Source organism: Ischnura elegans, chromosome 1 (genome assembly GCF_921293095.1).
Source record: "Ischnura elegans chromosome 1, ioIscEleg1.1, whole genome shotgun sequence".
NCBI classification, from domain to species: Eukaryota; Metazoa; Arthropoda; class Insecta; order Odonata; family Coenagrionidae; genus Ischnura; species Ischnura elegans.
In genome coordinates, this window is record NC_060246.1 from 36774584 (window position 1) to 36786222 (window position 11639).

An 11639-nucleotide genomic window follows, 5' to 3' on the forward strand; every position below is an offset into this window, starting at 1 on the left:
AGGGGAGCCAATTTAAAATTTTTCTTCTCAACAAGAAGAATTTGTTTCATAGAGAAAAAAGATATTTCTCTGAAAATGAATTATCCAATTTTGTTTAAAGGCACTGAAAGGGTGAAATCCTTGTTTATATTTATTACTACTACCATAAAAAGTATAAATATGATCAGAAATAACTACAATATCTACTATTAATGCATTATGAATCAATAATTTATTTTTCTCATTATTTTATTTTCATTTTTTGTGTATTTACATTAGTGTTTCATTCCTCCCACTTAACCGCCCCATTCTTCCTAGTGTGAGGGAGGACTGGGACAAATGTCATATGTGCAGAAAATGCGAAGTTCCACAGTACTCGCACATTATAATTTCTGGAAGAATTTTCTTTGGAATTTAGAAGGGTCGAGGCACCTAAGAATTGCAAAAAAATTGATTTAGACTGCTAATGTTTTCACAAAAAATTTTATCCCAAAATGTGTCCTAGTCCTCTCTAGTCTCCCCTGCTATCCTTCCGAAGAAACGCCGGGTGGCCTGCTTGTAACAGATAAAGGTGTTTTTCTATTACCGTTGGCATAAGCAAAGGTATTTGTCTTTTACCCTTGGCATAAGGTTACTATCAATCGGAAACATAGCCGAGGACGAGATGAAGGTCTAATCTCACGCCTTGCAATATGGCTAGCAGATAAATTTGGCGGCGTAGTGAAGTGGCGAGGTGAAGAGCAAACACGGAAGGGGAATTTTCTGAGGGCGGGGCCGAATAGCGACAGAAAAAAAGCAGTCTGGATAGAGGGGAAGTCAAGCAAATAATTTCAGATAAGAGAGATTATTTTTGGATAAAGTTCCGAGAAAAAAAAACAAACTGGAAACAAAAAGATGAACAGAATATTTGCGGGGACACGTTGGTGTTACAACAAATTTGGGATTGGCTTGTAATATTACACGAATCGAAGACGGAGGTTCAAGCGTTTATCTTTGCGGGTGGAATATCCAAGCCATGACATTAATTTGAATCTGTCTCACATATTTTCGACTGTTTAGATTTTGGTAGTTTTAAAGATATTTTGATAGTTGATATCTTTTTTTAGCTTCATTAAACGAGGGATTTGAGCGAGTATCAACAATACAATTGCGCTATGTCACCCATTTTGAGATTGATTGCATCAGACAATTATAATGGCATATATTCGTCCAAGCTTAATTATTTTATGTTCCTAAAAACACAGAATATAAAATAAAATGTTTCAAAATGTTTGAAAATACCGTGGTATATGAAAATGCGCGATATAAAATTTAGAAAAAGCCCTGGCCTAAACTTAACCCTTCATCCAATTTTCAGGCACCGCTCTGGCCCTAACGAGAAAAAATGCGTGAGTGATTCAAGTTTGATTCGAGTGGGCAACTCCGCCTCGCGGCGCAGGCCATCGCCAAAGAAATTTCCCCACCCGGGAGGCGCTTTGGATGTATTTTTTTATTCGGTAGGGTGACGTCACCGGAACTGCCATGACGCCGCCGAAGCGGGGCTCTGAGCTCGGGGAAGAACGGAGGAGGCGGCGAGAAGCAGGCGGGAAGAGGTGGGGGAAGGAACGAGATGAAACTACTTTTCGCGACCAGTTGATCGAAGAGCTCGCCACGGGAGCGACGAATTCGGCTGTGTTCCGAGTCGTTCCGGCACGCTCGAGCCAGCGCAACAAGCGTGGAAGGAAGGCGTTGGAGGAATGCTGAGTTAGGAGGGCTGGAGAAGGAAAGGGTGATTTAGTACACTGGATAAGGTGGCAGAGCAGAGAGGACCGGTGGCTATGGAAATAGACCTCCATGGCGACAGACGACAGCGTGCGACGAATGTACTCAAATAGTTGAAGTACTTGCAGGTGATCTCTCGAAGTAGGGGGCGTAGTTTAGAGGGTAGATAGCGGTCACAGGTTAGGGTGGACCGGTATTGATGGCAACAACTCCTCAAAGGACCTCAGGAATAACATTACGACAGGTAGATTTTCACGGTTGACCTTCTCTGTCCTCAATGGGAACGGCTTTCGGGTGTTCCTAAGAAGGGGGGGTTTAAGTTAAGAAAAAGGAGTGCAGTGATATAGTGTACTTAGAGGTTACAAGTCATAGCATCCATTGTGACTGATATATTTATACCATTGGTGTACTCTATCATACACGGTAACGGGGTCCGGTTGTTCCCTAGAAGTGCGAGGATGAGTTTGGAGAGAGTGGAACTGAATGACAGGCAAGATTGGAATGATCTCAACGAAAACTACTCAAAGTTGCCAAAAATAAAAACACGTCATTCACCGAGCGGAAAGTCATGGTTTAAGTGCCATCTCCCCAACGCAAGCAAGCTATCAACTCATCACCAGTGAAAAAATAATCATCATAATCGGAAACCAAACTGGTGAGAAGTTCGCCGAAGTTCGACCACTTCAGCGAAGGAGATTCCCTTCAGCGCATATTTCTCGGCCTGTCGAAATGATAAGAAGAACGGGTTCCGCCTTGCAAACTGTCGAACGCTTTGACGAGTGTCAATCGCGATAAGAGAAGCTGGGAATATCCGGTGATATCTGAAGGGACACTCCTCTCCGGTGATTTCCCTCAGCTGTGGTAGCGGAGGCTTCAGAACAATATCAAAGCGGAGAAAGTCAGTCCACTCGCGAGCAAAGACTCGTCCATCATGTCAGACCACCACGGTCGCGAAGACGCGTCCTCCGCGGATGCCCCCAGTCTGGAGGATACGATCAGAGATCGCGGAGAAGGCTCTGGCGGTTTCTCTGCGCGATCGGAACAGTCGGAAACCCGTAAGACGTTCATTGACGGCCCATCCGAATCAATGGATGAAGGAAGCATGAAAACTGAACAAGAAGAAAAGACAAGGACGGAGCAGGACGATCTCGACAGCGATGGAATCGGCAAAATCAAGAAAGTCTCCAAGCATGGATCGAAGCCGATCGGAAACATCGATGACGTTCTTTCGGAAGTGCTGGGTGGCTCCAAAAGCGGATTGTCGGGCTGCGATGCGCCAGCGTTGTGTCCAGACGGTGGTGACAGCGCTCGGAGTCAGGCCAGCGTGTCCGCAATGACGGACCCACCCGGCCGAGTCAGGGCCTACAACTTCGGCCGCGTCGAACTCACAGGCACTACCGATGACATAGTGGTCGGGGATAAGACGGAGTACCTTAATTCGGTGACGGTTCAACAGATCGTTCACCAGGACGAGGAGGGGATGCTGCAGGCGGCCGGCGATTCGGCCGTGCGCCGGAGGCGAGTTCTCTCGTCCTCCGGCGAGCCTAGTCCGAAGGCCGCCCGGCGAACGGGCATGGTGTTGCGAGACGACGGGTCTGCAGCCGGCGATGGAGCGGGAGATGACGGTGTGAAGGCTGGTGAGTCTAGGGCATGGGAGTAACCAGGGGATTTGGCTAGAGGGTGGGCCAATCCCATGGGACCAACCCAGGCCCACCACCCATTGAGGGGTTAGCCCTTGTTCGAAAGGGATTGTTTCTCACCCCGAAATTTTAAAAAAATATAACCTCTTCAGCAGTAGGGTAGGTACCTAGTAATATGCTTTGGGAGAAGATGAGGGTGAGGGCCTGGGGGGGGGCGACCCCCCAGGCAACATGGGGTCCAAAAATTTTTGGAAAATGACATGCCCTAAAATACATTTTACATCATTTTGGCACTTAAAATTTGAGTTTTACTCATGATTCCATGGGAAAGCACCACAACAGGGAAAACATTAGCATACTATACTTTATTTCTCTTAGGCTTTGGGGAGGGATCCATCCCCCCTACCATAGATATGCTACTGCTCCTTAGAATTTAAATTATGCCTAATTTCTGATGATTGCTGCAATCATGGTCCTTATGTATGGACCACGGTCCTTATGGTCCCTATACGTATACAGACCATGGTTGTAATACTGAGACTATTTATTTCTTAATTAGTCAAATTGCTCTGTGGGTCCATGAGCCTTCTGAGACGATGGAAAGCAGGGGCGCAGCTAGGAATTAAGGCTAGGGGGGTTTCAGGTGCAACTAATACTGGGGTGCCTTGGGGTGTGGTATACCCTCCAGGGTAATCGGGAGGTGCGGAGGCCCTCCGCCAGATTTAAGATAAATGGTTCAAAATGTTGAGTTTTACGGCCTTCTGAGGGATAATTTGTTAATACTTTATTCTATAAGCAATCCAATTAAGTAAAATATATTTAACTTAAAAATTTCTCTGAGCTCTGGGGGGGTTTTATCCCCCAAAACCCCCCTTGCTGCGCCACTGATGGGAAGGACCCTCTTACCTATGGCCATAGTCTAAGGTGTTTATTCCGGTTGTCATTAGATGTCAAATCCTAATCCTTCTCGCAAGGAACTCAATGTATCGATGAAGTTAGCAACTCTCGCTCCAATTGATGACATTCTTCTTAATGTTAGCTTTATGCACATGATCGGTCAGAGGGGAATGTATGGCTTGGGCTGGATGGTTTTCCAGTTCACCAGTTTAACTGTTGAGTTTTCATTTAGAGGATGCAGTACACCCCACAAAGTGGTCACATTTTGTCTTCCTTTACAACCTATAATGTGATTAAAAGCTAAGCTGTCATCTTGAAATTTTCAGGATGTAAGGAGTCAGTGGAGCATAAATGATAAATATCTTGCAGAAAATGTGGGGCTCAATCAACATTGATATATGTTGAACCAACTACTTAGTGAACTTCCACGGGATGATTTATTAAGAACCTGGCGATATCAACAGTTTGATGAAATATTGCTCGTGCAATAAAGCATTCCGTGGAAGTTTGTTTAGTGTTTCTCTTGTTGGCTCACATGAAAAATAGATTCCACTAAGTTACTTCTGATACCATCTTATTTTTTATTTAAGGTTAGGTTAAGTAATTTTAAGTAAGGGTATCCCCTAATATGTCATGCCTAAAATAAATGTGAAATTTAAAAAAAGTAGGAAGTGCTCAAGTATTTTTCCACCCAACACATGCTACCCTGGTGAGAAAAGAGTGTTAATATAAATCTTGCATCTTAGCTCGGGCTCAGATGAAATTACAATTACAATTGAGCATGAACATGCCTTGTGGTATGAATGAGTTTGTATTATGGAAACCCAGGGAGGTAATTCAATACCCATGCTTCTGCAAGCTATGTTTAATACATTAATAAAATTTTTAGAAACATTTTTTTTGGAGATTTTGGGGTTTTGGTTGATGTGGTAGCTAGTGTGTCAGATTCCTACTCTTTGGATAAAGGTTCAAATCGTGGTGGTAGCAGAGATTTTTCAGTAGAAGCCCAATCCTTACTTGTGTGCTGTGTGGAGGGAACATCAGCTTCAATTCTCCATCTGATGTGAATATTCCCTTCTTGAATAAAACCTAACAATAATTACTATATATTACTAAAAACGATTAATGTAACATGGTTTGAACCTAGAAATTGTGGTCAAATTTAAAGTACACTCCTCACGTTTAAAAATATTGCTGATAGCCAATTTAAAGCTAAAATGGAAGGCATTACTGTAAAAATTATATCATGGTAATCCTATAATTTATGCAGCACCAAAGAGGGGATTGAGCTACCTTAAAAAAAATTTCACCTCTGCCAAGATTTAATCATGAATCAAAGGGGTGGTGAACAAAAAGTAGCCACTGAATTAGTGATAATCCACAATAAGTTATTTGTGAAAATCATCATGCCAAATTTTGCAGTAGAGCTAATGAGGGAGAGATACGAAAAAAAAATTTCATTCAATTACATAGATATTTTTACTAAATCATAGTTTTGGGAAGTGATGTCCCATCATCATGGGAGAGATAGGAGTTCCCATTTTGCAGAACAAAAACTCAATTATGATGCCTATTAGAATAACAATCAATACTATTCTGATGTCTGTATGTTTCCATTCTCCACAGGAAATGGTTTGTTATTTAGACATCTTCTTGGAAGAAAAGTGGAAACAGCTGCTTGGATACCAATCGCTTTGCTCAGCTGTATTACCTTCATATGTATTACCATTTATGGTATGATTTTTGGACATTTTCAACCCAGAAGAGAGGCAGCAATTCCCAGTGTCCTTTGTAAGCCCACAGAATATGCTGAGTGCCCGCAAATTCCTTCAAAGAGTAAGCCCCTTATTTCTATCATTAAGTTGTGACTTCCAATGGGAAAATCCTGGACGATAGTTTTCTCTTCCATGAACTTTTAAGCTAATCCAATTTAATTCAGTGCCCACAATGTATGATATTCTGCCAAAGCATGATAAAAAGAAATATAAAAATGTGCACCAGTGCGATTCACAGCCTTCTGTACCAAATGAGAATTGATATTACGATAAAGTAATTTAGAAAAGGTTTTGGTTACATATGAAACAAAAAAGTAGGTTCTCTATGCTCATATTGATGTGCCTTAGTTGTTTTAAAGTCAACAAAAAGTGGGTCTAAAAGTAAAGAATCAGCATCCCAATCACACCAGTGTAGAATATAAGTCCAGACATAGCTCCTCTCTGTAAACAAGATTACAGGGTGAGTATTCATTTGAATGGTGAACTCAACACATCCAGTGCGGAGCACATCAATTGACATGCTCTGCTGGTCGGGCCAGGAGGCCTTTCTCCGCCTCCGTACGTGACTAATATCCACTTCCGAGTCCTCCGATTGTGTGTATGGCCTTCAGCAAGCTTCCCTCTTTCGAACCGTGTGCGCCATTTGTAAAAAGTAGTATTTGGACGGAAGTTATGGTGCGGAAACCTCCCTCTATTTTTCTTTCTTATTTTAACAGCCGATTTTCATGACTTTAATGAAAATTGGGCCCGCATTGAATGTGCTAAATGCACCACTTTGATGGCTTGTTTTACCCTTTCGTGCCGAACATGGGGTGGAACCAACAAGCATTTTCATACGTAGGAGTTCTAACATTGGGTATGGCTGGCATGGATTTTCCAATGCGAACTACCAGACGTTGGCTATAGCTGGTCCGGGTGAAGGGAAGTGACTGCTGAGGTAGCTATGGTCCGATGCATTCAGGCACTGCCAGAGACCGAGCTTAGCAAGACCTTATGGGGCCACTCCTTGTCAATTAAGCACAATCCTTCCACTCATTTATCATCCTCCTTGCTGCGGAAATCCGTTAAGAAGTGGTTATATTGTCAATGTTTTTTGCAAAGAAACATTTTGTTTCATACTCCAATATTTCTATTATTTGATATGAATTCTTACATTGTGTTCGGTGCGTTAGTTCTTAGTACCCTGAGTTCACTAACTTTGTCAATTATCAATGCTAGGAATCTGTCTAGATTCCACAATTCTTAAAAATTGTTAATTATTATTATAGAAGAGCAAATTAATGAAAATCAAAAGCAATATTTGTTTTAAAAAACTCTAGTAAAACAAACAGTGGACTGTGGACTCCAGCTAAGATAGGGTTTTAGGATCTTGTCCAGTGACAGGGGTAATGGTCGGCAGGGGCGCAGCTAGAAATTAAGGCTGGGGGGGTTTAGGTGCAACTAATACCGAGGTGTGTGAGGGTATGGAATACCCACCAGGATAAGCAGTAAGTGCGAGATTAATAAATTGCGGAATTTTATGATAAATGGTTCAAAATGGTGAGTTTTACGGCTTTCTGGGGGATATTTTATTAATCCTTACACTATTCTATTAGTAATATCAATCAAATTAAGTAAAATGGATTAAACTTAAAAATTTCTCCGAGCTCTTGGGGGGGGGGGGGGTTTATCCCCCAAACCCCCCCCCCCCCATTGCTGCGCCACTAGTGGCCGGGCACCCCATTTTGGGTTCCAAATTGAAGGAACGAGAATACAAGGGCAACTCATCTCCAAAAAAGAGCTCCATACAAAGAAGTTAAAAATATTCATACGCTACTCGTAGCACAGAAAACGTTTTCCTCTCGAAGGCACTGGCAGGAAAGGGTTAAAAGTATTCCAGTATCCTAATCTTGGCAAATTTTTCTTGCATTTTGGACATTTTTAATACAGACAACTGCTAAGATAACTGAAAGTCATAAAATGATCTCTCATGCATTGAAATTACAAATTATGAAGTATTCTGCACTCTACTTCTTACTTATGTCTTAATCAGTGATATATTTCAGTTCAAGCTAGGTTATGATATCATCACATTCTTCACAAATACTAATTCTGAAATATTTGGTGTTTATTTCTTATTGATTCACTTTCTGATTCTATATTCATTCCAAGTAAGGCCCCACTGATTCATTGACTTTATATTAGTCTCAGTCTCTCAGGCTCAAAATGGTCAAGTTTTAAAGTACATAAATGATTTTTTATAAGTCGCTCTTATTCACAGCATCAGTGTATGAAAGGGAATATAAATCATTGATGCTGGTGATGTATCATCAAATTCCTTTAGCCGATGAAACTCTCAAATTATCATATATCTGTGCAAGTGCAGCTATTTCATAAAATTGTGCTTCAGCACTTCACCTTGGGAGACCATTCCTAAAGCATGAAAAGGATTGCCTGAATGATCATCTTTCTGAATTTTTTTTAACCTTTCTCGTAGTTCTTGTCACATAATTGAATTCCATTATCTTACCCTCAGCCAGCACATACCAAGAAAACCCTTAGGTCAATGCTGGGTGAAGTGAGCAGTGAAGAAGTGAAGCGTCAATGCAATATCTTTTTTAATGTTGAAATATTCTAATGGTGAAGGCAAATTTACGAACAATCATCATCTATGAACCTCATTGTTTTAAACACAAACAAACCAAGAATCACTATGAAATAGAGTGAAACAAGATTATGAAACATCACTCTCCCCACTTTAATCCGAACATATAGTTCCTCCTATGGGTTGCTTACAATATCTTTTATATTTGCATTATATAGTTAGGGTGTTGGGGGCTATTTAGTTTCACACCTTTACCACTGTGATTCTCCGTCAGCTACCCTCACTTCTGTAGTCTGAGCCATCTACAGATTATGAATGAGTCACCTGTTCGTTAATTCTACACCCATTTTCTTAAAATGCCCTGTAGCTAAACCCAGTCCACTCTAATACAAGGGTTTTCATAACTGATACAGCATAATCTGTTGACTTTCTTGTCATTCAACCAAACTGATAATTCCCCAAGTAATAGTTTGGTCTAACCTCCATTTGTCTGCTAATAATCTTCAACAATATGTACTTTAATCTCATACAATATGAGGCTAATATGTATTCCTTAGCCTCCACATTCTACTTCCTTCTTTTTCAGTAGAGAAATAAGAAGTCTTCATAAAATCCTTATGCTTAATTCCCTCTTCATACATATCCATCAATATGGAAAACATTTGTCACAATCTACCATATAATTTTGCACCTTCAGTGGAGATAGGAAGAAATTGCCCCATTCTGAAATTGATGTGCTCTTTTTCAGTGTTTGACTTTGATTCATGTGTATTTCTGCTTACTTACTTAAAAGATAAATATTTCATCACACTTGTTGCATATTGGTGCTCTAATAAAGAATATTGATAATTATCTTTTTCCTGCAGAAATTCCTGAAGCCTTGCCTAAGCTTCAACGTACTATGATAATCCCTCGAAGCATGTGGCAGGCCAAACGACCGCTGGACACCATCCTGTGGAATATGAAGCATCCTGTGGAATATGTGATCATATCCCACACAGCAGCGGAGCAGCAGTACGATCTGGCTGGATGCCTGGAGCAAGTACGAATCATTCAAAAGTTTCACGTGGAGAGCAGGGGATGGAGTGATATCGGATACAACTTTTTAGTGGGAGGGGATGGGAACGCTTACGAAGGTAGAGGGTGGGAATATGTTGGAGCCCATGCCAAAGGTTACAATGCTGTTAGTATAGGGATTTCCTTCATAGGCACCTTTATCGATGTTTTGCCACCGCCTGCTCAGATAAGGGCTTGTAAACTCCTCATAAAAGAGGGGGTGATCCAGAATAAGATATCTAAGAATTACAAGCTAATAGCACATCGGCAGGTATCTCCAACAGAGAGCCCTGGTGAAAAGCTGTACGAAGAGTTGCAGAATTGGGAGCACTGGTCTCCAGAAGTTTGAGCAGTGATGTACGTATCAGTGACAAGATTAAGTATATACATGGATAACACTCATCAGTAGGTGATAGGGAAGATCAAATCACAACCATGAATATAACTCGGTAATGTTTGTGATAATTCATCATGTTATTGAAGACTGAAAAGCTTAAAAAATATCAAAAGACAAATTCATGCCATGATTAACACATTCTGTGCTGGTCATGAGGAACGAAATGAAGACATTTTTATCCTGCAACGTAGATCATCGCATAACTGGAAAATGAATCATATCCTTTGCTGTTTGTAATGTGCCATTGGTAACTATGGTCGTATTGCTGTGCATAAGGTATGACCTACATGATGTCTAGGGCCACGTCATAGCAAACCCCGAATAAAAACAATACTTTAAAAAAATGGTAAGGTTATGTGATGACTTTCTGCACAATTGTTGTAATCATAGAAAACATTAAAATGTGAAATCTTAGTTTTTGTGTGTAAATGCAGAACTGAGTCATATTTGATGCATGACAATGGTTTCTGACTGTATGTTTTTTGTTCTAGTAATGGTTTGTAAAACTGTACTGGAAAATGATTGGTGATAACCAATATCTTGAGATGCTGCCGCGAAGCAAATTATTATTTTGGGACCCTTTTTGTGCAGTCATAGCAAAAATTATTATTAACACCTCCAGTATTATTCAGTAACTACATACTCTCCCAGGATTGGGACTGGTTTACAGCATTTTTTGATGTGATATGTAATTAAACAAGTGAAATGTGATGGTAATTGCTACCATGTTTTTAGTGAACAATACCTAAATAATAATTTATGTGACAACAAGCTCATTTTCTTAATCATTTACAATTATATGTGTACATATATGTAAGAATAAAAGTTTTTTTTATACCTTTGCAATAATAAACGTATTATTTATTCCATGGATGGCCAACTTTCTGGCAAAGGTATCACTATCATAAAAAAATTGTGTGCCACTTCCAACTTTTCCTACCTACTAAAAACATAAAAAGTCGATAAAATGTTATTAATAGATTGATGATGGTATTTATACGCAAATATCAATTTTTTTCATTTAAGCCTGAGTAGTAGAGATAAAAAAAAAGTAATAAGTAAAAAAAAAATTCAAGCTTGGGTTTTAATTTTTCTAATTTAGTCAGTTTGGTTATGTATAAAGCAAAAATGAATTACTTCATACATTTAATTCTAAGTAGTTATTAAAGAGATGGAGCGATTTATGGATAGAACGAGTACTTAGCAGGGAGGGGATGTTGAAAACAGTGTAAAAGGGTAGATTGTTGGGTATACGAAGGAGAGGAAAGAAGAGAATAGAATTTTTAGATGAAATGGAAGGGAGTAGTCCCAGGGACGCCGACTTACAAAAAATATTGGGGGTGCCCAAACCGGGGATCTTGCCCCGGGAAATTTTATAGGTAGTGAGTTTTAAGTTTTTAAGCATTTTAGAAGAGTCATATGGTCAACATTAGAACCCTGATAACTTGAATCTCAATATGTGGACACTCCGGGGAAAATCGACAAGCCTGTCGCATTTTTTCCTCACATCCTCACACCCATAACAAATTTTTGAGGGGGCTCGGGCCCCC

The 11639-nt window shown here is 40.3% G+C and overlaps 1 protein-coding gene across 1 annotated transcript; it reads left to right on the forward strand.

Moving 5' to 3' along the window:
* The first annotated feature begins 1510 nt into the window (after nucleotides 1-1510).
* LOC124158854 lies at nucleotides 1511-10677 on the forward strand. The gene is made up of 3 exons (XM_046534234.1): nucleotides 1511-3377; nucleotides 5904-6113; nucleotides 9503-10677. Exons 1-3 carry the CDS (start codon nucleotides 2672-2674, stop codon nucleotides 10039-10041), a joined length of 1455 nt encoding a protein of 484 aa, XP_046390190.1. The 5' UTR covers nucleotides 1511-2671; the 3' UTR covers nucleotides 10042-10677.
* Nucleotides 10678-11639: the final 962 nt, after the last annotated feature.

What these genes read in the sequence shown, in the direction of transcription:
- LOC124158854 (XM_046534234.1), top strand. Translation starts at nt 2,672, where the DNA reads ATGTCAGACCACCACGGTCGCGAAGACGCGTCCTCCGCGGATGCCCCC. An exon ending in AGATGACGGTGTGAAGGCTG is followed by an intron (nt 3,378 to 5,903) that starts GTGAGTCTAGGG and finishes CATTCTCCACAG; the next exon opens with GAAATGGTTTGTTATTTAGA. An exon ending in CCCGCAAATTCCTTCAAAGA is followed by an intron (nt 6,114 to 9,502) that starts GTAAGCCCCTTA and finishes TTTTTCCTGCAG; the next exon opens with AAATTCCTGAAGCCTTGCCT.